This window comes from Castor canadensis, chromosome 14, assembly GCF_047511655.1.
Source record: "Castor canadensis chromosome 14, mCasCan1.hap1v2, whole genome shotgun sequence".
In the NCBI taxonomy this organism is placed as follows: Eukaryota; Metazoa; Chordata; class Mammalia; order Rodentia; family Castoridae; genus Castor; species Castor canadensis.
The window spans coordinates 106,354,855-106,381,109 of NC_133399.1; the positions used below are offsets into that span (position 1 = coordinate 106,354,855).

The window sequence follows — 26,255 nt, forward strand, 5'->3', positions numbered from 1 at the left end:
GCCTCACACTTGATGTTGATGTTTTTCTTCCATATTCCACCTCTGATGGAAGTCTTGTTGAAATCATCAAATATACTCAGAATCTGAACACCTCCCATCACTTTCACTGTTTACTACCCTGACTCCAGTTACAATAATCTCTTGCCTCATTCAGTAGCTCCCAAACTTTGCTGAACATTGGAGTCCCTCAAGGACTTAAAATATACATTATTGCCTGGTTCCTACCTTCATATTCTGATCTAATAGGTATGGGATAAGACTCAGGCACTACAATTTTTCACTGCTCACCAGATGACTCTAATGTGCACCAAAGATTGGGAATCAGTGGCAAGAGTATGGTAATAGCCACCTAAGTGATCCCCCTGCTTCTACCTCCTCCCTACACCCATCTATAATAGACATACTTTTGAGTCAGGTCATAGCATTTCTATGCTAACACTCCAATGGCTCCTGATCGCACTTAGAGTAAAAGTCCAAGGCTTTTCAACAGCCTACAAGGTCTTATTGTCCCTAATCTCCACCCCATTACTTCTCTAACTTCTGTTATACTTTGCCTTACTCACTGTTCTGCTGACACCTCCTTACTTGAATATTCAGGCATCCTCTCAACCTAGGACCTTTGCACTGACTGTTGCAGATGCCTGAAATACTCTCCGTTATTTACACAGTATTAGTTCAAATGTCACAATCTCATTAAGTACCACATTTACCCCTATTTAGAATTATAACAGTACTACCCACCAATCTTTGTTATGAAGTAAATGATAGTGCCTTTAGACGAGAAAGTATTGAAAGATCAGATTTGAAGGAAAAATAGATGTCTTATACACATTAAGCTTGAGATGCGTACTGAACACCCAAATCTAACAAGACTCAGGTAGGGGAGAAGTTGGAGTTGGACTATAAACCTGGGAAGAGAGAGAGATGGTATTTTAAACCATGGTACTCTGGGGATCACTTTGGAAGAAACAAAGACCCCTTAAAGAACAACACTATTTTGAGATGAGTCAGAGTCCACGGGACTGAATATGAGAAGAAAATCCAGAGTGGAGGGCCTTATCATAAAATATTTTCAAACAGGATAATTACGTTCATTGGTAGTAGGATGACAGTAAAACAAATAAGCATCACTCAATTTGACAAGCTGGGAAGTGACAAAGCTTGACCAGAAGGTGTGAATGTGGTAGCAGAGTTGAGCTACCTCAACCTTGTGGGAAGTAACTGGAGACAGCACATATTACCCGTCTTTATTAATGTGAACTAGTCTTAATCCCTGTTCCGCAAACAAGAAGACCAAGTCCCGTCTCCAAATTCTGCAAAATTCTGTGCATGTTTTTTCTGCAGACATCCAGTTTCCATGATGGTGATCAACGAATTATGTGCCATTCGTCTGCGACTAAGGTGACCAACTGGCCCAAATCCTGCACGTCAATCACTTCATTTCTGCCTGGTCTCTTCCAGGCTCAGAACTGAGTCTCTACTTCACAAGAGGGTTCACGCTCCCGCCCAACCCCGCCGGATGTGACGCACTCGTCCCCTTCGCCCTCGTTCAGGGACCACCCACCCCTTCGTTCTCACGACTTCCTGGAGCAGCCTCTCTACAGAAGCCTTGCCCCATTCCTACGCCGCTGAGAAAGCTAGAGCCTTCTGGTCCCCAAGCTGCCTTTCGGTGCATCCCACTGCTCTTGGACTCCTGCAAGACCGCAACCGCCGAGCCATCTCACGCCTGGGTCCGTCTGGGAGCTGCCTCCGGGTGGGCGGGGCGGAGCTTCGCGCGCGCGCCGTCTTCTGGGAAGAGCTTTACAACACAGTGGACGTCATTTTACGACAGGCTGAGGTTGCTTTGTGGCTGCTAACTTTCTCCGCGGTCTGAGCTGCATTGTAGTGCATCTGCTACGACGGCGCAGCCATGAGGCAGAAGAGGAAAGGTGCAAAAAGGGAGGGTGAGGGGAAAAGGGGGGTGGTCGCCCCCGGCGGTCAGATCCTGAACCCCACTTTCCCCGCCGGAATCTGCTGCCCGATCTAGCCGCCCCACCAGCTGGGGTCGGTCAGCTTGTCACTTCCAGCCCCCTGCCTTCTTGTTTTACCCATTCTGCTTTTAAAACCAACCTATCCTCACTTTCCTAGTTGTTGGCAGTCACTTGGTGTCTTTTGCATAAATGGCAGGGTAAGTTTTACTCCAAGGTATGCTCTCCGAGGAGTTCACGTGGTTGGTGAAATTAACGCCTTCTTCCTCTCCTACATTGTTAAAATTTATTTTACCACACGTTTGACATGTTAAGATTTTCTTTTGAAACCTTAAATTAAAATGTGAAAAGCCATGGATTATCCTTGGAATCTGTGAATAGTTAGGCATGAATTTACTCTCACCTGAGTTATCATGGAGCAGTTCTGTTCTTAGTTTTTCAACAGAATGGACTCAAATTTTAAATATTCTTTCATAGTTCCTGTTATTATCTCTGCACCTTCACTTGAGTAGTTGCTTTTTATAATAGCTGCTATTTATTGAGCCTTTACTAATCATTTTGATATTATCATCTCCATTTTACAAACGAATACACTGAAATTCAGAGTTGAGTAAATTTTCCAGCCTAAAATTAAATTTAGAAGATGTGGAGTTGGCTGGTCAGACTGCATCTGTGACCCCCCAAAACATAAAACGAAAAGTAAATGTTTCTCTCGTCGCTATGCCTCTTGGCATTAACTGCTAGTTCTCTTCCTACCAAGCAGTAAGTCCAAGGACCAAGGGTCACCTTCTATCATTTTGTCACATCAAACTCTGCATGTTCCAGATTAGTGTATTGTTACTCTTAACTCCTGCTCTGTTAGCTGGTTCTGACAGTTTTACTTTTAGCTCTGTTCTTACTTAGAAATCAACTCTCCATTCCCCACGTGGTCCTAATCCACCTTCATCAAAATAAGAGTTGAATAGTACATTGGCTTTCACAGACATTTCACTTGACTCTTACCTTGGTCTTGTGAGGTTTGTGTGTATCACAATCAGTAGAAATTGGGTCTGGAACCTGTTATAAGGGTGTTTGTTTGTTTGTTTTAGGTCTTGTGGGTTTTTAACAATGTTGTCAATACAGCCATTTGCTTAGCCTCTAGGTCAAAAGAATCCTTTGTAGTTTCTGAATCATTCTTTAAGCCGATAGGCTCACTTTTAAATACTACTTTCACTTTTTATTTCTAAAGTTGAGACAATATAATTCTCTCCTGCATTCCTTTTGAATGCCGTAGCCTAGTGGCCAGTGTACTCTGTACACTCTGTTTATTGAGCCCTGCCTGGTGGTCTATATTCTAGTTAGGCAGAGCCCCTTCACATCAAGCTCTTATGCCTAATGTTCTTCCATCCAGATTGCTTTCTGGTCCAAATCATACACTTTCTTTAAAGATCTCTGTGTCATTTTCTCCATGAGGCCTGATATTACTGATTTACTCCTCCATTTAATACAAGTGCTTTCATATATCTTTTTGTCAGTCCAACCTCCTTTTACCCTCCAAATAAAGTCTGATGCAGAACCTCAGCACATAAACAGATGAAAGCAGAGCAGCTGTGTTTGTAAGAGAGAGAGACAGATTGAGACATTCCTCCTTCTCTGCCCCTTCTGCCACCTCTACCAGTCTAGAACTCTGAAGTGCTGGGTTACATGTTTTGGAAGCATTTAGCCTTTGATTACAAGTAGACTTTTCTCTCACTTTGTACTATGTGTGTTAACCTCATTAAATCAGAGGCAGTATGGTACAGTGTTAAAAGAATGGAAGTTATGGTGAAAAGACCTGGATTTGAGTCTTAATTTACATCTTTTTGGGGGGGTGTTGGGGCTGGACTTTGAACTCAGGGCTTCATGCTTGCAAAGCAGTTGCTCTAAAACTTGGGCCACACCTCCAGTCCATTTTGCTCTTGTTATTTTGGAGATGAGGGGGGGTCTCATGAACTTTTTGCATGGGCTGACCTCAGACTGCCATCCTCTTGATCTCAGCCTCCCAAGTAGCTAGGATTACAGGCATGAGCCACTGGTGCCCTGCAATTTGTGCTATTTACAGAGGTATCTTAACTTACCTTAGCCTCATTATATGTCTGTAACATGGGATAACAGTACCTGTCTTTACAGTGTTATTGTGAGGTTTCAAATAGGACAAAAGTAAATGAAAAGGCTCCACAACAGCTAGGACATTCTCATCCATACTTCTGGGTGATGACTTCCTGCAGTATTTTTACATACCAGCTTTCTCTGCTTGCTGACAGCCCCTAAGCTGCTACCCCACAGCTGTTGTCACTGGAAAAAGACTGGTTTTTTTTTTTTTTTTTGCCTTGAGGAAAAGAGGTCAGATTGGCCTGGCTTAGATAGAAGCCCATCCTTGATCAAGTCACTTGTGATGGAGGAGATAGGATTGCATAAGTGTACATTAGAATCTGCTATGCTTTTGGAAGAGAAAGGGAGATCCTGTTGCCAGGAGAAGGTCATGATGGTAACACAGTGTCTTAGAAATGCATGGAGATCCTTAAAATGGCCAGGCATGGTGGTTCATTCACACTTGTAATCCCAGCACTCAGGTGGAGGCAGGAGGGTCTGTAGCCCAGGTTGGGCTACATAGTGAGTTCCAGTCCAGCCTGAGCTATTTAATGAGACCCTGTTTAAAAAAAAAAAAACAACCAAGGTCTGGAGATGTAGCTCAGTGGTAGAGTGCTTACCTAACATGGACAAAGCTGTGGGTTCAATCCTCAGCATCACCGAAAACCAAAAATCCTTAGTGTAAAACCCATGGTCCTGCTTTGCAGTAATACTACATAGGCAAGTACTGGGTTTGAGTTTCAGCTTCAGCCCTGGTGTCATCCCTGTGGGACAGACAAATGTTCCTGTTCTGTTTGCCTAACTCTGTACTGAGAATCCATTGAATTAATGCATCTAAATGTTCTCTGTGAACTTAAACTACACAGCTCCTTAGTAATTACTAATCTGGAGATAAAGACAAGGTATTTAATTGGTAATTTCCTGTGTAAGTAGTTTATTTCTACCTTGTGTTCATTTTTGTAGTATTCTTTCCTGTATCTGTCTGTAGTATTCTCAGTGTCCTATTGTTCTAAAGGGACTTTTTTCCTACATACAGATAGAGCCAGGTTTGACATTAAAGATATAAAAGGTATGGTCAAATTGTAGACAAGATATTTAGTTTTTCTGAGCTATAGCAACTCATTTAGCACATTTGGAGTGATTTTGGAAAGAAAATTGCTACTAAGTAAGATTATTAAATCCTTACTGAATAATGTGATTTTTACTATTGTTTCATACCTCTTCAGATTTCAGTTCTACTGATTTTTCATTGTTGGATATTATATTTCCAGGGGATCTCAGCCCTGCTGAGCTGATGATGCTGACTATAGGAGATGTTATTAAACAACTTATCGAAGCCCATGAACAGGGGAAAGACATCGACTTAAATAAGTAAGTAGATCTCTAAAGAGAGAGTAGTCTTGTTCTTAGGTAGTAGCTCTTTTATGAAGTGGTCTAATACCACTTGTTTTCTATTTCATGTTTTGTTTTTTAGTTGAGAATTAGAGCTTTCTGCCTTGCCCTGTCACTTGTTTCACTCTGGCACAGTTGTCTCATAGCCTGATAATACTAACAGCTTCTAATGTTTATTGGGCATTTAACATATTCCAGTCACTGTTTTAGTGCATTGTGTGTAATAACTCAAGTCAGTGCTCTCAAAAACTGTGTGTGGTAGATACTGGTGTCACCCTCATTTGACAGATAGGTAATCTGAGGATATGAAAAGGCTAAATAATTTGTCCAGGGGTAAGTAACTAGTAATTGGCCAAGTTGAGATTTAGAATTAGGTCATCTGTCTCCAGAGCCTATATTCTTTTGTGGTACATCACTTCACATCCGACCACTTTCCTACTGCCTCAGTGGAAGCAGCAGCTGTCTGCCAAGAACAATCTAATCAAATCCTTCTCTACTTTAGAACTCTTGGACACATTCATCTACGTCTCTGTAATCATGCTTGGTCTTTGGTACACCCTCAAATGAAAGTGGTCTTTCATCTCTGCATCTTAATTATTTGAACGGTGTATTCACTCTCTATGTATTTGATCTATATGTAAATTGTCCCTTTAATAAAAAGAAGGGTTTTGCCCTAACCTCAGGTCATCTAATCACCACATAGATCACCTTTTCACAGATCCTACTTTTACTTGGGATACTGTGATATTTGACTCTTTCCCTGAAATATCATGCTTAAAAAAACATTTGCTAAAGGAATAAGTAAATAATTGCCACCTTTTGACTATGGAGACATTATGTTTTATATCTTTAACAGTTTTCCTAATGAATATTTGTAGTTATATATTTTTGTTCTCTTAATCTAGCATATCTAAAGCTAAAGCTGCCATCTTCCTTAAAACCTACCCCCTACTCAAATGTCCCCAGCCCATTATGTAAGGCCTCTCAGTCTGGCTTTAGCTTGCTTTTCCAACTCTTTAAACCTCGGTACTTTTACATTGAAAGTCTCCAGCTTTCTGTCAAATATGTGCCTCCTGCATGTACATCTACACAGAAGCCAGCCTGTCTTCTCATTGTGTCATCTGTGTGTCTGCACTGCCTGTCGGAAGCCTGCTCTTTCTCTGGGCCATTTTCCCTCCCTAACTCCCCAATACACAACAAAGTCCTGTTACATTCTGGAAGCGTTCATTGTTGGTTGGTGGTGTTAGGTGTGTTTTATCACTACACAGAACATGGAAGGACTATGCCTTATACTTGATATACCAAGTATTTAGGTGGTGTTTCATACATCCATTTACTTCGTTAACATTTGTTGAAAATTATGTGACCACCTCACAGATATTTCTAAATGGATTAATTAGAAGACAGGATGATTGTTAAGGTTTGGTTATCAAGCACAAGGAAAAGAAAGCTGGTAAAATTAGAAAATCAAAAGAATAAACCAGTCATGGTGGCACATGCAGACAAACCCAGCACTTCAGGACTGAGACAGGTAGATTAGGAGTTTGAGGCCAGCCTGGGCTACATAGCATAACACTGCCTCAACCAAAAAAAGGGGAGCAAATCAAAGGAATTATTAGTGAGGGTGAAGGTTACTTGTGAGGATTAGAAATAGGGTATAATCAGAAAGAGATATATGGAAGTAGTTGCTTTATGATTATTTGTTAAAGCATGTTTATATGTTTTCTGTGCTTTCTTTATGTACATTGTGTTCTGTCTAAGAAAGTGGTTCTTAACCAGGGTTCTTTTCTCCCGAGGAGAAATGTCTAGAGACCGTTTTGATCTTTGCAACAGGAAGAGATGCAAGTAGATAGAGGCCAAGGATGCTGCTATAGAGAGCACTAGACAACCTCTGTCTGGCTCCAGACATCAGCACTGAGGCTGAGAAGAGGTGGAGTCACAGTAGTCCTTTGGGATAGAAGCTGGAGCACTGGTTTCAACTAGGCCCACATTGCGTCATCGTCCCAAGCCACTCCTCCATAGTCCTCTGGGTTTCTTTCTAGTACTTGAGGGTGAGAAGAACAAGTCATTTTCTAACAAATTTTGTTCTTCTATTTCCTTGATATTCACAGATCGTAAGGCCACTTTTGTCCCTCGGTGAAAGAGGGGTAAGGAGTGACAGTAGCCGATGATATTTTGTAGCTTGTGCTTGAAACATTCTGATCTTGGTAATGCTAGATGCTTTACTTTCAGGTTGAAAACTAAGACAGCTGCCAAACACGGCCTTTCAGCACAGCCCCGCCTGGTGGATATCATCGCCGCTGTCCCTCCTCAGTATCGAAAGATCTTGGTCCCCAAGTTAAAGGCAAAACCCATCAGGACTGCCAGTGGGGTGAGCAATTCAACTACTGAAATACAGATACAGTAGTGAGGTGGAGGTGGGGATTCAGACTGATTTTTAAAGTCATCTATTTTGTGCTGGAATAGACACACAGAATGGTGGGGGGACAAAGAGAGGAAACCAATTGGCTGTGTTTAAAGGAGTAAATGATGTTTTGGTGTCTTTAAAAATAAAGATTAAGGCCTAGTGACTATCACAATGTGATAAATATTGGTCCTCATGAGCTAATAGCTTTTAATATAATTGGTACTTATAAAAAGTACTTTTAAAGGATAATTAATGGTATAAAGTAGTTCTTTGTGTGGTAATTGTGAAACGGTTGATACAATGATGAGCACTGTGGGTGTCCAGAGGATAGGGATGTCCCTGCAGCCAAAGGAACTTGGCTGCAGTCCCAGTAGAAAGCATGGTGCTTACTCAAATGCATAGGGAGTGGGGAGAGGCTCTAAGGGCAAGGGGACCTGTGGCACAGAAGTAAGAGTGACACAAAGGTATGGTATGCACAGGGAGAGTGAGTACACCAGACTGACAGGAGCTGAGCATTCATTTGGCTTTTTTTTTCTTTCTTTCTTTCTTTCTTTCTTTCTTTCTTTCTTTCTTTCTTTGTATGTATGGCTGGGTCTCACTATGAAGTCCAGCTCAGGCTTGTCTGGAATTCACACTCCTCCTGCCTTAGTCTCCTTAGTTTGGGATCAACTTGTAAAAGGTCTTCAATGTCCACCAAAGAAACCAAATAATAGGGAACTTTTAAAGGTTTCTGAGAAGTGAAGTTATGTGAACATAGTAGATTTTCAGAATTTTAATCGGATCCAGCATGCAGGGTAGTTTGGAAACAGAAAGACCACTCGGTTTGGACCCTGTTGATCTACTCTCCGGGTGAAGCATAACAGTCTGAACTAGGGTAGAGGCTCTAGGAGAAAAAGGCTGAGTATGAGAGACCAAGAGGAACATTGGCAGGCTCAGGCCCTCTTGAAATGCGGTCCCCAGAGTTGAATTCTGTGTTCCTGGTATGATCTCAGACATACAGTCTGTTGTGTGGATCAGAATGTTACATTTCTAGCAGCTTGCATTGACTTTTTTGGTGGGTTCGTGACAGTTGTGGATAATTAAACCCCACAAGTTTTATATACAATGTACCACTAAGTCTGGTGTCCTGTTCTTTGCACTTAAGTATTTTGGTTTGATTTGTTTGTAAGGAAAAGTTGGGTGTGTCTGTTCATCATTGTGGTGTCAGGTACCATCTTCTCCCCTCCCTTCTCTACCTTGCGTAGAGATTTCTTTAGCTTGTACTGCCACATCCCTAAATAAAGAACACCAGTATAACAATCAGAACTAACCTCAAAGTTGCTCATTCATCTTTCCTGTCCAGTGGTGCTACCATCCACTCAGTTTCCAAAATGAGGAACGCATTCCCACCACTGAAAGGAATGTTTTAGCCTCAGTTGTTTCTTTTTTAGATTATTTTCAGTCATTTCCTAACTTTTCTACTTTGTCATATCTGCACCAAATCCATCTTCTACAGTGGTACCAGAATATTGGAAAAACTATTACTCCCTGTGGGCTACCATTCTTACCACCATGATTTATTCTTGCTGTCACTGTGATGGTGCTTTATCCATTTGTTTTTCAAAGAGCAGTTTTAGGTTTACAGAACAGTTGAGCAGAGAGAATGTGGTTCCCATATACTTCCTCCTTCTCCCCTGCCCTCAGTTTCCCTGTTATCAATACCTTGTGTTGGTTTGGCACTTTTGTTACAGTTGATGAACCAGTACTGCTACATAATTATTAACTGAAGCATATAGTTTGCACTGGGATTAACTCTTGTGTTGTACATTCTGTGGGTTTTACCAAATGCATAATGTCATTTGTCTTTTGTCATAGTGACATTCAAACTAATTTCACTCCCTTAAAACTCTTTATCCCTCCCTCCCAGTGATCTAGCCTAACCTCACAACCACTGTTCGACTTACTGCCTTTATAGTTTAGCCTTTTTTAGATGTTGTAACGTTGGAAGCATATGGGATGTAGTCTTTTTAGATTGGCTTTTTTCACTTAGCAATGTGCATTTAAGGTTCTTCCATGTCATTTCATGGCTTGATAGTTCATTACTTTTCATTAATAAATGACATACCATTGTAAGGGTGTGCCACTCTTTGTTTGCCCATTCACATGTTGAACGACATTTGGTTGCTTCCAGTTTTTGGTAATTACAAAGTTGCTGTAAACATTCATGTGAAGGGTTTTGTACACATACCATTTTCTGTTCATTTGAGTAAATGTCAAGGACTATGGTTATTAGAGTGTATGGCAAGAGTATGTTTATCTTTGTAAGTAACTGCTAAACTGCCTTCCTCCTGGAGGTGTGGCTCAAATGGTAGAGCATTTTCCCAGCATATAAGACCCTGAGATCAAACCCCAATACTGCCTATAAATAAGTAAAAAAATAAGCCATCTTGCAAAGTGACAGTACCATTTTGTATTCCTGCCAGCGGTGAAAGAGAGTTCTATTGCTCTGTCACCTCATCAGCATTTGATGGTGCCCTCATTTTCTGTTTAGCCATCTCATAGTTGTCTAGTGGTATCTCCTGGTAGTTTTAGTTTGCAATTCACTAATGACATGATATTGACCATCTTTATATGCTTATTTGCTAAATGGGTATTTTCTCTGGTGAAGTGTCCAGATCTTTTGACCTATTCTTAATTGGGTATTTGGATCTTAAGATAAAATCCTTTATCAGATATGTATGTACCTCCCAAACCCAGGTTTGTCTTTCATCCTCTTTATAGTTTGCTTATATTTTTTCTTTCAGTGCTCGGATTTGAACTCAGAGCCTCACGCTTGCTAGTCAAGTGCTCTTACTGCTTGAGTCACTCTACCAGCCCTTTTTTTGTGATGGGATTTTTCAAGATAGGCTCTCCAAAACTATTTACCTGTGCTGGCTTTGGACTGTGATCCTCCTGATCTCAGCCTCCTGAGTAACTAGGATTATAGGCGTGAGCCTCCGTCCCAGTTTTCATCATCTTAATAGTGTCTTTCTCAAAGCATAGCTTTTACATTTGAATGAAATCCAGTTTACTAGTTTTTTTTTTTCTTTCATGGATTGTACTTTTGGTATTATATCCAGAAACTTACTGTGAAACCAAATTGTGGTTTTAAAAATTAATTCTTTACGTTGTACTTAACTTATTGTAAAATGTGATATAATCATAAACACAACTTATATGTACATTTTAAAGATTATTAATATTGAAAAGCAGTCACCTTTGTACCCAGCTTAAGAAGTACAGTATTGCCAGTACCTTCTAGGCCCCTCTTGTGCCACTCTGGTTGCATTCCTCTCCTACCTTCTGAGGGATATCCACTCTCTAGGACTTGTATTAACCCCTCCATAACGTGTTTATTAATCTTTACAGATTGCTGTTGTGGCTGTGATGTGCAAGCCCCACAGATGTCCACATATCAGTTTCACCGGAAATATATGCGTGTAAGTATGATGATTTTGATAAGCTGTGTGTGTATTTTAATTGAACTAGTAAATTCCCTAATGCTTTGGTCAGTACATGCTGGTAATATTTAAGGCCTTGATTAACTAGAATTACAGGTTAGTTCTCTGAAACAAGCAGCCATTTGATTTTAATTTGTTGCAATATTTAAAAACACATAGGTTATAGAACTCAGCACTGGAGAGAATGTAACATGGAAATATGAGCTGCCTAAATTCCAGTGTCAGAAATTTCAAATGAATTCTGATCAGAAGTATGCCAAAATAGCTGAGCACTGGTGGCTCACATCTGTAATTCCAACTACTTGGGAGGCTGAGATTGGGAGGATCAGGATTCAAGGCCAGTGCAGGCAAATAGTGTGTGACCCCCATTTCTAAAATAACCAGAGCAAAATGGGCTGGAGGCATGGCTCAAGTAGTAGAACACTGCATTGTAAGCGTGAAGCCCTGAGTTCAAACCCCAGTCCCACCAAAAAAAAAAGTATCAGAATAAAAAGTGTTTCTTATAAATGGCTATTACACTCCTCAAATTTAGAAATTTGGTAGGATTAGCAGAAGCATGCATATGAAGATTAAATGGAAGGAGATTTTCTTGAGTATCATTACCAAGAAAGCACTGTATCAATGTGAACAGGAAAACTTCGTTCCTGTTATTTGTCCTTAAAAGGTTAAACCTCTAAAATAACAGTGATTGCAGAATTTTGAAAATGACTGTAATAGTGTTCCTTTACGTAGTTTTCTTGTTTACTTATTGGCAGAGAATACATTATTTGTAGATACTGCACCGGTAGACTGCTCAGTTAAGATTTGAAAATAAAACTTATTTGATAGCAGGACTTACGGACACTGGAGATACGTGAGCCACACTGTTGAGCTGAGTTTTGTATCTGACCTCACTGTTCTCTCATTGTATTGGCAGATACTGCCCTGGGGGACCGGATTCAGATTTCGAGTATTCAACCCAGTCTTACACTGGCTATGAGGTAAAGTGCTTTAAGGTTGGCCTGCTTGTGTTACATATTTTACCAAAAGTGTTGTTTTACAAGTACTAGTTTTCCTAGAACTTTAAATTTTACCTTGTTTCCTGCTTATAAAAGCTTTTCATTCACCAAATATTTGCTTGGTGTCTACTAATGCCATAGATTGTTCTAGTTACTGGAAAAATGCTTCTGTAAGTGCTTATTACTATTCTAATAGCCACTGTCCTAAGTGCTTTACAGCTCTAAGCCTTACAGCAGTGCTATGATTATCTGAGCTTTACAGGTGAGGAAACAGGCTCTCAAGGCTTAAACAACTGGTGCAGAGACCCTGCTAGTGTCTTGTACTCTGCTCCTCACCCCATCTTGTGCTGCCTCTTTAGCAGTGAAGAACTGACAAGGTTCCCGGTCTTGTGGAATTTACACTGTAGTGATAGAAGATAGACACTAAGGAAACAAATAAAAATGTCATAGAACTGTGATGATTGGGATTCTCTAGGGAGGTAATTAAAGCTGAGCCCTGATAGACAAGAAAGAACTAGTCCTAAGAATGCCAGGAAGGCACAGTCCTAGCAGAGTACAGCTAGAAGAAAGGGCCACAGTAGGAAAGACAGTGGGGTGTTTGTAGTGTCATGGGTAAGGGGGAGCATGAAGCTGGAGAGGCAGCTGAGGTGGGACTTTATAAGGCAGGTGAGGAGTCTTTATTCACTGTAGAGGTCAGGAGAAGCCATTAAGGTTTAAAGCAGAGGAATCATACAACCTATTTTGGTTTTTAAAAGACTGTTCTGATGACCATGTGGAAAGAGGACTAGAGTAAGGACAGGAGTGCAAAAGAGGCGTGGCTTTGGAAGAAGTCACTCTCCCCAAGAGCGTTCAGAAGTCAGCAAACCACGTGACTTTTTCTTCTTCTCACATATAGCTTTCACATTTTTCTTCCTGTTTTCCAGGGTTCAAATCTTAAAAAATACAAAAGGAATTACTCAGTGAAAAAGTTCCTCTCATTCTTATCCCCCAGCTGCCCTTTTCTGCTTTTCTCCACAGCAGTCAATCAGGGTTACCATTTCTTCTTCATCCTCCAAAGATATTTTCTGAGCATATAAATATATACATATATTTTCCTCTAATTTTTAAAATCACGGCTGTAGAGTATTCTACTCTGTGATAGTAAACCGTGTGCATTTAGGGACCTTGTTTAAAGATTATTTTGACACCTAACTCTTCTGAGTATGCGTGCGCATCTATGTAAATAAAACACTCGGTGACCTTGGGGATTCCAAAAGTGTTTACATAGAAGACAGATGTGACCTGAAGAGAGACCCTGCTGTTGAGGAAACTGTGACAATATGTGAGGACTGCCCAAATGCTAAACAGGACATTATTTTGAACTCTGAGAAAACAGAATGGAAGATGAGATACAAGCAGAATTAGAGTATTTGAAACCACTGAAAATTTTAATGTTAACACAGCCCTTCAGAACTACTTCATTTTTATTTTTGTTGGGAGTGAAGTTTGAACTCAGCACTTCGAACTTGCAAAGCAGGCACTCTACCATTTGAACCATGCCTCCATTTTGCTCTGGTTATTTTGGAAATGGGGTATCAAACTATCTGCCCAGATGGGCCTCAAACCAAAATTCTCCTGATCTCAGCCTCCCAAGTAGCTAGGATTATAGGCATGAGCCACTGATGCCCAGCTACTTTTTGTTTTTCATTTGACATGAGTATAACAAAATATTTTCCTCCTTTTTTTTCTTAGCCAACCTCCATGAGAGCTATCCGTGCTAGATATGACCCTTATCTACAGACAAGACACCGAATAGAACAGGTAAATTTTGAAAAAGCGTTTTTCTTTAAATTAGATTTTTACACTTAATAAGACGGTGCTTGACTTGGATTCAGTGTGAAGTCAGAATTAAAACATTTTTCCTCTTTGTTTATTATTTGTGTGAGGGAGGAGACTATTTTGCATTGCCTAGCATGGTCAAAAATCTTCACTCTTTAGAAGTATTTTTTCTGTATTATTTCTTTAAGGGTTTTATATTCTCTAAATTCCTTTCAGTTCTTGGATAGTCACGAAAGTGTGTGAAAGTTCTTACACGATAAATGAGTGGGTAGAATTTTACCTCTTAGAAGACAGAATCAAGAGTATTGCAACTGGTTTGCCCCATAAGGATGGGGAATTGACTACAAAGTAGTTCTAGGAACTTTTGGGAGTTGTAGGATTGTTCTTTATCATGATTATAATGGTGGTGGTTATATATCTTTAAATATGTATTATAACTTACATATGTGCACTGAAAGTTAGTGGGTCTTATTGCGTAATTGTAGCTGATTAAAAAATGAGTATTATCTGAGCTGCTTAGAAAAAAGGGTGCTATGTGACTTCACACTGATCAAGAAATTTGAACATTAATATTTTGTTTACAAGTTCATTTTAAACATGACCAATTTTTAAAATATAAGCACCATTTGTAGTTGTTACAGTAACACATGGTCAGGCAAATACCAAATGTAAAATAGGAAGTAGTATGCCCTAGTTAATAAGTTTATTAGTGAGTACCATATAGTTCTGATTTTCACTTCACTGTCAACCAAGTATGTGTGGGACAGGATTGTCATCAGCAGGAGGGGACCCTACCTGGGGAATCTACAGGGTTTGGAGGTGCTTGTTCAAACTGACCTCGATATCTTTTTTTTTTCTTTTTTTTTTTTTGGTGGTACAGGGGTTTGAACTAAGGGTCTTGCACTTACTAGTCTGTACTTCTTGAACCATAGCCCCAGCCCTCTTTTTTTTTAAGTCATGATATTTAACTCATTTAAAGTAGAGAATTATATTTCAACAGAGTGTGAAATATTAATGTTTGCCATAAAAGAGCCTGGATTTTAGGTATTTGGAAACTAACACAGTACTCAGAATCATAGTAAGTTCCAAGACATGGGGTAAATCTTCACTCTGGAGGTTCTGATGAAGTTGGTTCAGAGTTCTGGCAAGATAGTTTAAAAAGGCTACCAAGGTGATTCCGATGTGTAACCTTTATAAACAGCTATAGATATAGAAGTAGAGTATTCTTTTAGTGTTTCTACCATTTTCAGAAACAAGTATTTTTGAAAGGTACCTTTTTTAAAATTTGTTTGTTTTGTCTTATGATTTTATTAGCATATTGTATTTGTACAGGGGAATACATTGTGGTATTTACATACAGGCTTAAAATACATCTTAGTTGGATGAAAGGCACCTTTTTATCTATAGTTAGTGTAGACATTCTTTACATAGGACATAAATTCTAGTTCATGATTTGGTACTTGACCCTAGTTTCTCAAGCCTACGGCACAACAGTTAATTTAACTTCTTGTTTTTAAAAGTCAGAATCTTGGCTTATTGTGGTTGACAAAATGAAAGATTTGTGCCATTCTATCTCCTAGTGAAGGAGACATAATATTTCATTTCTCCTCAATGAGATATTTGCTTTAAACTTTTTTTCCCAGTTAGTAGGCTTAAAAGGCCAACTGTGCCCAGTCTTCAATTTTAAACTGCTTTCTTGACTTTCAATCCACTCTAGTGTTCTTTTTCCTTCTGTTACATGAAGTCCTGGTTATATTGCAGAAAAATGCATGTATAATTGTTCCATAGTCATAAATACATCTTTTTTCCCCTAAGGCTTACCACAGTAACATCTCATATATGATCAGTAAATATTATATTGCATATGTATTACATTATCTTTACTGCTTCCTAGTTTATATTTTTTGTTTTACAATTTCCACTTAACTTTGTAGCATTGAAGTCAAGCTTCTTGGTTTTTGGTTTTTTGTTTGTTTTTCGGCAGTACTGGGGTTGAACTCAGTCCTTATGCTTGCTAGGCTGGCGTACTACCACTTGAGGGACCCCCCAGCCCATTTGTTTGTTTTTGATTTTCACTCTCCTTCCTTACTTGAGCAGTAATTTTTCTATCAGACTTGAGTCTATTTCTTAATCTACAGAATTAGCTAAATATGTTTCATTGTTTCTCATTTTTAAAGCTCACTAGTGAAAGGCTGCTAAATAAAATTTGAAATTTACAGTCTCCCCTTAGACTTGTTGCTTGTACCTTTCTAATGCTGATGGGTTTATGTTTCTTTCAGTTAAAACAGCTTGGTCACAGCGTGGATAAAGTGGAGTTTATTGTGATGGGTGGAACATTTATGGCCCTTCCTGAAGAATACAGAGACTATTTTATTCGCAGTTTACACGATGCCTTATCAGGACATACTTCCAACAATGTTTACGAGGCAGTCAAGTAAGAAATCCTTATTTTATCACACGCTCCAAAGTGGTTGTCTTCATTCTCTGAGCAGCAGCCTTTGAAAATTCCTTTGTGTTCAACATATACATGTCTTAAAATAGCTTTTGTTTCCAGAAGTTTTAGGAATACCCAGATAGCTTCTAGTGTCCTGTTTTTTTCTTATTTCCATATGTTTCTTGAGGGTCCACCAGGTACCATGCACTGTTGTAGGCAGTGGGAACAACATGGCGAACAAGACAGAAACTGCCCTTGTCCTCATACAACAAGGGCTTTCATCCTGCTAGTTCATCATGCTGTGATGCAGATGACCTGGAGAACAAAGAGGAGTCAGTGAGGCCTCTGGCAGAGAGAATAGAAGCCAGCACCAAACAGAGAAGAGGTCACTGTGGTTAGATCCCAGTGAACAGGGAGAGAATGGTGGTAGTGCTGGGGAAGGGCCAGATTTTACATACTTTTAAGGAGTTGAAGTTTTGTCCAAAATGCAGTAGCAGCTAAATGAATGGCTTTTAGCAGGGAGTGACCTGTTCTGGTTAACAGATTAAGATCATTCTGGCTACTATCTGGCTAATGAGCAAGAGTGAAAGGGAGAATCTGAAGGACCATCTGATTGTGTCCACCCCTGCTCAGACAATGGTGATGTCAGTGGTGATAGAGAAGAGATGGGTTGGGAGAAGGAAGGAATGAAGCAAGGCACCCAAGTTGGGACTAGAGGAAATGCTTGGAGAGTAGTGCCATGTACTAAGGTGGAAAGGCAGAGGGAAAAGGAAACCAGGGGATTTGTTTTGAGTACGTTAAATTTGAAATGCCTGTGATACAGTGAAGGGGAGATGTCAGGTACGCTACAGATACAGAAGTCTGAGCTGGCATCACACAATTGAGGATTATCAGCTCATAAGTGACATTTAAAGCCCAATAAATGGATGAGATCATCTAGTGGGAGAGTTTCATATCTCCAAGATATACTAAGTGAAAAGGCAGTGTTTAGAGCAATTCCTACAGTGTAGTCCCATCATTTATGTAATCACTCATCTATCAGTCTATCTCGAGAGAGGAAATAGTAAAACAATGATTATCCCAGGCCTGAGTTAGAGCTGAGTAGGAAGAGAGGTAGGAGTATGCAATGTGCTAGGCATTATACCAGGTGTTTATGGTGGTGCACACCTATACTCCCAGCTACTCAGGAGGCACAGCTCAGGAGAACAGCAGTTTAAAACCAGCCCAGACAAATAGTTAATGAGGCCCCATCTTGACAAGTAAGCTGGGCATGTGGTACATACCTGCAATCTCAGCTACACAGGAGGCATAGTAGGAGGATCATGGTCCAAGGCTGGCCCTGGGCAAAACTACAAGACACTCTCTGAAAAATGACTAAAGAAAAAAACGGCTGGAGGTGTTATCCAAGTGGTAGAGCACCTGCCTAGCAAACAACAAAGCCCTGAGTTAAACCCTAGTGCTGCCATTTAAAAAAAAAAAGAAAAGAACAGACTTTTTCATAAATTTAAATAAATGTCCAAGGAAGCTCAAGGGGTCTGTGTAAGGGGTCTGTGTAAAGGGTCCAGCTGCAGGGAGAGTGTATGTGAAACAACTATCTTTGTTTGATTGGCTCTCTAGGGAATGTGACAGGCGAATTCTGTCCCCAAATCCAGACTCTGAACAGCGTGATCTGTTCCCACGGGGACTTTTAGTAGCAGGATGAGATGGTGTCTATTTTTACTGCTCATTCAACCTTGATCATTCATGAACATGAGTCATGCTTAGTAAAACGCTGTAGTCTTCAAACTTTAGAGTAGTGATGTAACCCAAGTCATTCTTCTAATGCTGAAAAATCAAACTGTCACTTAGATAAAATGAGATTGGAGGAACCAAACTTAATTAGGCAGCAGAACCCCAGAGGTTACTGACTGAAATTCATTCAGCCCTGACAATGCCCTCACAGGGTGGTCTGTCAGGCCACCTAGTCAGTCTTCGAGAGTGTGTGTTCTTGGGATGCTCCTTTCTTGGCACAGGCTTCTTGTGCTGAAGACTTTGCACACCTAGTGGATTGAGCTATAGATGTTGTAAACATGTGCCTTCTCCTTACAAGTTTGCAGCCTGCAGTTTGGGACTCTGGAGTCTTTATAATGAATTAGCTAGATTGACATTTTCATCATTTGAAACTTTAACAATTTGCTTTATTCTTGGTGTAAGAGTTTTATTTGTACAGAAATGCTCTAGTGCCTAGTGGTGCTTAAATGTAAGTCGTCTGTTTTTAGGGTGAAAATGGGACTTTGTGTTTCAACTGCATAGCTTCAGATCACGATGTGTGTCCCAAAAGCACTTGGAAAGAGAAAGCCTCTTTTTGTAATGAACTAGGCAAAGCCAGGGTTAATTTGTTTCTATTCTTGAATTTACCTCAAGAGGGCAACAAACACTTTGCGTTCAGATAAAAATTTATGTATGATTTGAGTCTTCATTCCAACAGATCTCATGAATGGCTCTTAGGAAGTAATAAAAGTACAATTAGAGAGCCACGTGTCTGTGGCTGTGGTTCTGCAGCCCATACTCTGCGTACCTTGCTCTGTTTTCCTGTCTCTGTACTTTTATGAGACAATGTAAAAAAGGCAATTTGGACTTTTGTTTGCTTTGTTGAAGTAAATTTTTCTTACAAACTTCCTATAATAGAGTTGGTATTTGTTTTTAGGGAAACTGTGTTTTATTTGAAGAAGTAGTAGTCTAATTTGAACTAGAGAGAGAAAATTATTTTCAAATCATTGTGAGATAAAGAACAACCCGGAAAAACTGTGTTTTTGACATAATGTGTTCCTTCAAAAACTTTGGCTTGACCTTGCTGTTCTCTCCTATCTTGCACAGAGGGCATTCATTTGTGACAAGCAGTTGGTTCACCCAGGGTTATTTTACTACTAATTCTATTAGTCATTTCGGCTTGCTAATACATGGGTGTAGCACTGACTTTCATTAGCTTAGTAGGGTGTTTTCAAAGATTAATTTTAACCTAGGTTAAAAATTATGTAATGACAGTTGTGTCAACAGTGCTTAAGAGTCTTTGTTCAAGTTAGGGTTAAGCTTTACCCTTAGGTCTGATGTCCCTGCTGTGTTATCCAGTATCTCACCTGATTAAAGGTATGCTTCTCACTTAAAAGATCAGGATTATGATAAAGAAAGGCCAATAAAGTGAGCCTGGTTACTACTTGTGGCAACTTCAGTAGGAAGCAGTATAGTAATACCCTTGCAGGTAGAAAACTGAAAAGTGAGTGAGCAGAGACCAGTTCAAGGACAAAGCAGGTATGGCCTCTGTGAAGGCTCTTTGACCCAAGCCCAGTGCTAATCACGCATTACCATCAGCAAGACTGAGCCTCTTCAGGAACTTCTAGAGGCAACAATTACCATTGACTATCCTTCCCGAAAAATCTTACCTCTAGAGACTCAAGGACCATCAGTGGGATCTGAGTCACCCATTCACCAGAATGCAAATGTTGCCAAATAACTCAGAATAGCCTTTTAAAGGAGTTTTATTCCTTTTTAATCAGTTCTGCCCAGAAGCAGTTTTATATTCAATCTTTAATGCTCCTCGGCTGTTTTTACAAGATGCAATTTAAAAGGTAGTTACCCATCAAGAAGTATGTGAGTCACACTTTCTTCCTGTGGAATTTTTAATTTGTTTCCGTTCCTTCCTCTTTTTCCTTCCATCAGTGGCTTTAAATCCTTCAACCGTGTCCTTACATGTCTTGGAAAAGCTGGAGTGCTAGGTAGTTCTGGGGACCGGGCTCCGAAGACAATTTCGTAGTCTTGCTGAGCTATGAAGCAAGCTAGGAAGGCTTGAAAATGACTGAGTACCTCCTCCCCTGCCCCCCCTGGGCCTCAGAATCTCTTGCTTCAATACTCCCTACCCCTCAGTTTAAATATTAATCACTTCACTTCCTCCTTGGCTACCCTGGTTTTCATGCATGGTGGTCAGAGTCCTTGACATGGGATGGCCAGCCTAGGATATAGTCTTAGTCATCTTGAAAAAGATACTAGTAATTTTTCTTTTAGCATTTTGTTTGAAACAAAAATTGAAAGAATTTCTCTGTAAGCACCCACATACCTATCACTTAGATTCTGTAATACCCACTTTTCATGTATCTGTCCTTTCCACTGTTCATTCATGAGTTTTGTTCTATGAATTTTAAAGTAAGTTGCATACTTTAGTACAGTACTCCCCAGATACTTCATCAAGCATATTAACGCTGGCTCCCTGTTTGATGTTTTTCTCTTGAAGTAAATTTACAGACAAGGAAGTGTACAGATCTTAAGTACTCCATTGATTAGCTTTGACAGACATATACCTGTGTAACAAACCCTATTAAGAAACGGGACGTTACCATCATCCCAGAAAGTTGCTTTATACCTCTTCCCTGGAAATCCTCATTGCACTTTCCCAGAGACAGCCATTCTGATTTTTTTTCTCCACCATAGATGAGTTTTGCCTAGTCTAGAACCTTGTATAAGCAGACCCATCTAGCATCTAGTTTTTTGTGTAAGACTTTCACTTAGCAGTTTTGAGATGCATTTCCAGTAGTTACCAGCCTTTTGATGCTAAGTAGTGTTACACTGTATGCATAGACCATAGTTTTTCCATTCTTTTCATGGACACCAGGGCTATTTCCACTTTGCAGCTAGTATGAATACAACTTCAAGGAACATTTTTGTACAAGTCTCTTTGTGAACATATGGATTTATTTCTTTTGGGGGGTAATTAGAAATAGAATTGATAACTGCCAGCCATTTTTCCAAAGTGGTTATACCATTTGTACTCTCATTACTAATGGGTGAGCATTTGGTTGTTCTGCGTCTTCACCAACATGTAGTGTCATCAGTCTTTTTCATTTTAGCCATTCTGTGGGTGTGATGATGTCTTTTTTTTTTCTTTTATTCATATGTGCATACAATGTTTGGGTCATTTCTCCCCCATGATGGTGTCTTATTGTAGTTTTAATTTGCATTTTGCTGAAGACTGATGACATTGAGCACTTCAATGTAAGCTTGTGCTATTTGAATATATTTCTTTTGTGAAGAGTCTGTTTAATTTTTTGATTGGGTTGTTATATGTCTGGGATGTTCAGTCCTTGTCAGATCTGTATCTCTGTGAATATGAAAACCTGGTCTGCAGCTTGAGCCACTCATTAAATTAATATCTTTGAGCAGAATCAATGAGGTTTAACTTAGCAGTTTTTTCTTTTATGGCTGTTTCTTTCTATATTGTCTCTTAACTGTTGCATGTTCCAAGGCACCAAGATACCCTCCTGTGTTGTCTTCTTGTTATAGTTTTAGCTTTCATATTTAGCTTGATGATCCATTTACAATTAATTTTCATGTGTAGTGTGAGGTAAAAGTCATGATTTCTTTTTTTCCCACATGGAGAGCTAGTTGTTTCAATATTTCTTTAAAAACTGTTTTTCCCCACTTGGGAAAATCTTTTGTTAAAAATCAAAAGATTGTACAGTGTGGGGCTGGGCGCTCTTCTGTTCATTAATGTTTTTCAGTCTGTGCCAGTGCTACACTGGTTTGTTTGCTATAGCTTTTTAGTATATTGCGAAATCAAGTAAATAAGTCTTCCAATTTTGACAATTTTTTTTCAAGATTGCTTTAGATAGTCTAGGTCCTTTGTATTTCTTTGTAAAATTTAGAATCAGCTAGCCAATTCATATCAAAAAGTGTGCAGAGTTAGGATTGTGTTAAAACCACAGAGCACTTTGGAAAGAACTGGCCATTTCTTGAGTCTTCCAGTCATGAGCATAGTCTACCTCATCATTTGTTTAGCTAGTCTTTCTCTCACAGTCTTTACTGTAAAAATTTTATGTCTCTTACAATTTTTTTTCTAAAATTTTTTTTTTGTTGATGCTGTAGAATTTCATTTTCAGATATTTTGTAGCTAGTATTATTATACAGTTAATTTTTGTATAGTAACCTTATAAGACCTTATACTTAGTTCTAAGAGTTATCCTTGTAAACCTATTAGAATTTTCATCCTAAGCAGTCATGCTATCTATAGCTGTGATGAGTTTTACTTTTTCTTTTGTATCTGTATACTTTTCTTCCTCTTGCCTTGTTGCTGTGTTTAGGACTTTCAGTACAGCATCATATAGAAGTGGTATAGTGGGAGTGAGCCTATATCTTCTGTCCAGTGAGCAGAGAAAGCTCCTAATATGTCAGCATTCAGTGCAGTGTTGGTTGTGAGTTGGTTTTTGTTTTGTTTTGTATTATAGATAACCTTCATTAGGTTGAAAAAGTGTGGTAAGAGGTCCTTTTGGCTTTATATTAGTGTTTGTTTGGTTTTTTGGTTAGTTTTCTTTTGAGATAGTGTCTCACTATGTAGCCCAGGCTAGCCTCAAACTCTCAATGAGCCTCCCAAGTGCCAGGATTATAGGAATGAGCCACCAAGCCCAGCTTGTTGAACAGTTTTCTCATGGGAGGTTTTATTAATTCATCTGATAATCTTTTTTTTTTTTCATCTATTTGAATGATCACATTTTTCCTTCCTAATTATGTTAAAGATGGATTATTTTAACTAATTTTAAATGTTAAACTAACCTTGCATTCCTGGGGAAAACCCTAATTTGGTCATAACGCATCATCTTTTATATGTATCTCTGGATTCAACTTGGTAATATTTGTGAAGGATTTTTGTGTCTATGTTGCTAGTGGACAGTGATCTATAATTTCCTTGTTATGCCTTTGTCATGTTAGGGTATTGGTGTTAGGCTAGCCTCACAAAACAAGTAAGGATGTGCTCTTTCCTCTATTTTTTGGATTTCTAACATGAATGATATTTCTTCTATGTTTGCTAGAACTCAGTGAAACTACCCAGGACTGGCATTTTCCTTATGGGAGGCTTGTAGTTGATTCATTAATTCCTTTAACAGATTATAGGGCTCCTCAGATTTTGTTTCAACTTTATCCATTTTAGTGAATTGTATTTTTCAAGGAATTTGTCTGTTTTATCAAAATTGTGAGACTTTTTGGCATTAAGTTGCCAATGTTGTAATTGCTTAAGTTGTAATGTTTAGGATCTTAGTGATTTCCCAAAACCTTAGTATTACTAATTTGTGTTCTCTTTTTTTCTTGGTTATGCTAGTTAGGGATTTATGAGTTTTGTTCTTTTAAAAATAACTTCTGCTTTTATTTCCTCTACTTCATTGTATTTCTGCTTTTGTTTTTATTGTACTTTCTTTTGTTTTATATGGCTGTTCTTTTTCTAGTGACTTAAGCAAGTTATAAACCTGACCATCATTTTAGACTTTTTTTTAATCTAAGTATTTAAAGTGGTAAGTTTCCTTCTAGGCATTGCTTTATCTGACTACCACATATTTTTATATGGTGTATTTTAATTATTACTCAGTACAAAATATTTCCTCATAGTCTTTATGTTCCTTCTTCAATCCATGGATTGTATAGAAATTAGTTGTTTAACGTCCACATTTCCAAACAGTGAGGTTTCCTTTTGATCACAGAGTCTATTCAATACAATTTCAGTTTTTTAAAATTTATTGAAACTTGTTTTATGGCCCAGGATATATGGTCTCTCTTGGTGAATATAGCACATGTATTAGAAAAGCATGTACAATCTTCAGTTTTGGGGGATCTGATATTCTGTAAAATTCAGCTAAGTCAAGGTGGTTGATAGTATTGTTCAGACAGCATTGTAGTCAGCTTTCCATCACTGTAACACATACCGAGAAAATCAACTTATAGAGAGAAGAAAATTTTGTTTTAGCATACTTGGTTTTAAGGCTATTGTGAATGGGATTGCTTTCCTGACTTTTTTGGTGAGTTCATTGTTGGTGCAGAGGAAAGCTACTGTTTCCTGTATGTTGCTTTTATATCCTGCCACTTTAGTAAAAGTATATATCAGATCTAAGAGTCTTCTTTTATAGTCTTTAGGGTCATTGAAGTATAGGATCATATCATCTGTACACAGGGATAGTTTGACTTCTTCTCCTGTTTGTATCTCTTTTATTTTATTCTCTTGCCTCATTCTTCTGGCCAAGAATTCAAACACTATATGGAATAAGAGTGGTGGTAGTGGACAGCTTTGACTTACTCCTGATTTTAGAGAAATGCTCTCAATTTTTTCCCACTCAGTACAATGTTGACTAGGCCTTTGTTATGTTGAGGTATGAACCTTCTATTCCTGGTTTCTTTGGGGCTCTTATCATGCAGTGAAGTTGGATTTTGTCAAGGCCTTTTCTGCATATATTGATGATTATGTGGTTATTATCATTGCTTCTGTTTATATGTTGTATTATGTTCATGAATTTGTTTATGCTGAACCATCCTTGTATTCTTGAAAGGAAACCAACTTACCATGTTATGATCTTTTTAACGTGTTGTTGGACTTGGCTTGCAAGTATTTTATAGAGGATTTTTACATCTGTGTTCATCAAGGAAATGGGTCTCTCTTCTTCCCTTTTTTGAGTGTCTTTATTCAGTTTCAGTATCAGAGTTATTCTGGCTTCATAAAATGAGTTTGAAAGAGTTGCTTCATTTTGTATTTTGTGGAATAGTTTGTGGAGCACTGGTGTTAGTTAGCTTTTTGGGTTATTCTGGTTTGTTTGTTTTGTTTTGTGTTCTTGAAAGGTCTGGTAAAATTCAGCAGTGAATCCATCCAGTCCTTGGCTTCCCTTTGTTGGGAGTTTTGGTTTTTGTTTGTTTGTTTGCTTGTTTTTAATTACTGTTTTGATCTCATTGCTTATTATTGGTCTGTTTAAGTTATTTGTATCTTCTTGCTTTGAAATTTATCCATATTTCCCAGATTTTCCAATAATTCAAGTATAAGTTTTCAAAATGTTCCCCAATGTTCTTCTGGATTTCAGTGATATCTGTTGTTATATAAGTCACCTTTTTTGTCTTTAATTTTATTAATTTAGGTCTTCTTTTTCTTTCTTTGGGTTAGTTTGGCAAGGGTTTGTCAGTCTCATTTATTCTTTCAAAGAATTGTTTCATTTATCCTTGTGTTATTTTTGTTTCCATTTTATTAATTTCAGCTCTGATTTGTTTTCCTTCTACAAATTTTGGGATTGGCTTGTTTTTATTTTTCTGAGCTCTTCAGGTGAATCCTTCGGTTATTTATTTCAGATCTCCCTCATTTTTTGGTGTATGCATTTATAGCTATAAACCTCCCTCTTAGAACCACTTTCATTGTATCTCATAGATTCTGCTATGTCGTGTTTTCATTTTCATTTGCTTCTAGGAATTTTTAATTTCTCCCCTTATTTCTTTAACCCACTGAAAAGTGTATTGTTCATTCTCCATGTGTTTGTGTATTTTCTGTAGTTTCTCTTGCTGTTCATTTCTAGTTTAATTTCTTTGTAGTATGATAAAATATAATAAGTAATTTCACTTATCTTGTATTTGTTAGGAATTGCTTTATGGTTTAAAATATGATCTACTTTGGAAATAAGTTCTATAGCCTGATGAGAAGAATGTATATTCTGCTGCTGATGGGTAGAGTATTCTGTAGATATCTGTTAAGTCCATTTGACCATTAGTATTATTTAATTCTGAAGTTTCTCTGTTGATTTTTTTTTTGAGGGAGGTCTAAATGACCTATCTGTAGGTAGAAGTGGGTTATTGAAGTTACACACTATTACTGTGTTGGAATCTATC

General features: G+C 38.6%; 2 protein-coding genes across 8 annotated transcripts in view; one reads left to right on the plus strand and one right to left on the minus strand.

The window, feature by feature from the left end:
- Nuggc (nuclear GTPase, germinal center associated) overlaps nt 1-1,700 on the minus strand; it is a 61,319-nt gene extending 59,619 nt beyond the window's left edge. For 2 of the 5 annotated variants that reach the window (XM_074055231.1, XM_074055230.1), the window contains exon 1: nt 1,565-1,696. In XM_074055231.1, coding sequence (XP_073911332.1) covers nt 1,565-1,675 — 111 coding nt within the window. In that variant the 5' untranslated portion in view covers nt 1,676-1,696. Of the gene's footprint in view, nt 1-1,241; nt 1,545-1,564 lie in introns of those variants that run through there. The other 3 variants (XM_074055233.1, XM_074055234.1, XM_074055235.1) reach the window with 2 other exon arrangements.
- Nucleotides 1,603-26,255, plus strand: part of Elp3 (elongator acetyltransferase complex subunit 3) — an 87,773-nt gene continuing 63,120 nt past the window's right edge. Inside the window, exons 1-7 of one of the 3 annotated variants that reach the window (XM_020173200.2) lie at nt 1,603-1,730; nt 5,348-5,447; nt 7,701-7,839; nt 11,263-11,333; nt 12,271-12,334; nt 14,084-14,152; nt 16,450-16,604. In XM_020173200.2, coding sequence (XP_020028789.1) covers nt 5,371-5,447; nt 7,701-7,839; nt 11,263-11,333; nt 12,271-12,334; nt 14,084-14,152; nt 16,450-16,604 — 575 coding nt within the window. In that variant the 5' untranslated portion in view covers nt 1,603-1,730; nt 5,348-5,370. Of the gene's footprint in view, nt 1,731-1,771; nt 1,929-1,957; nt 2,168-5,347; nt 5,448-7,700; nt 7,840-11,262; nt 11,334-12,270; nt 12,335-14,083; nt 14,153-16,449; nt 16,605-26,255 lie in introns of those variants that run through there. The other 2 variants (XM_020173197.2, XM_020173199.2) reach the window with 2 other exon arrangements.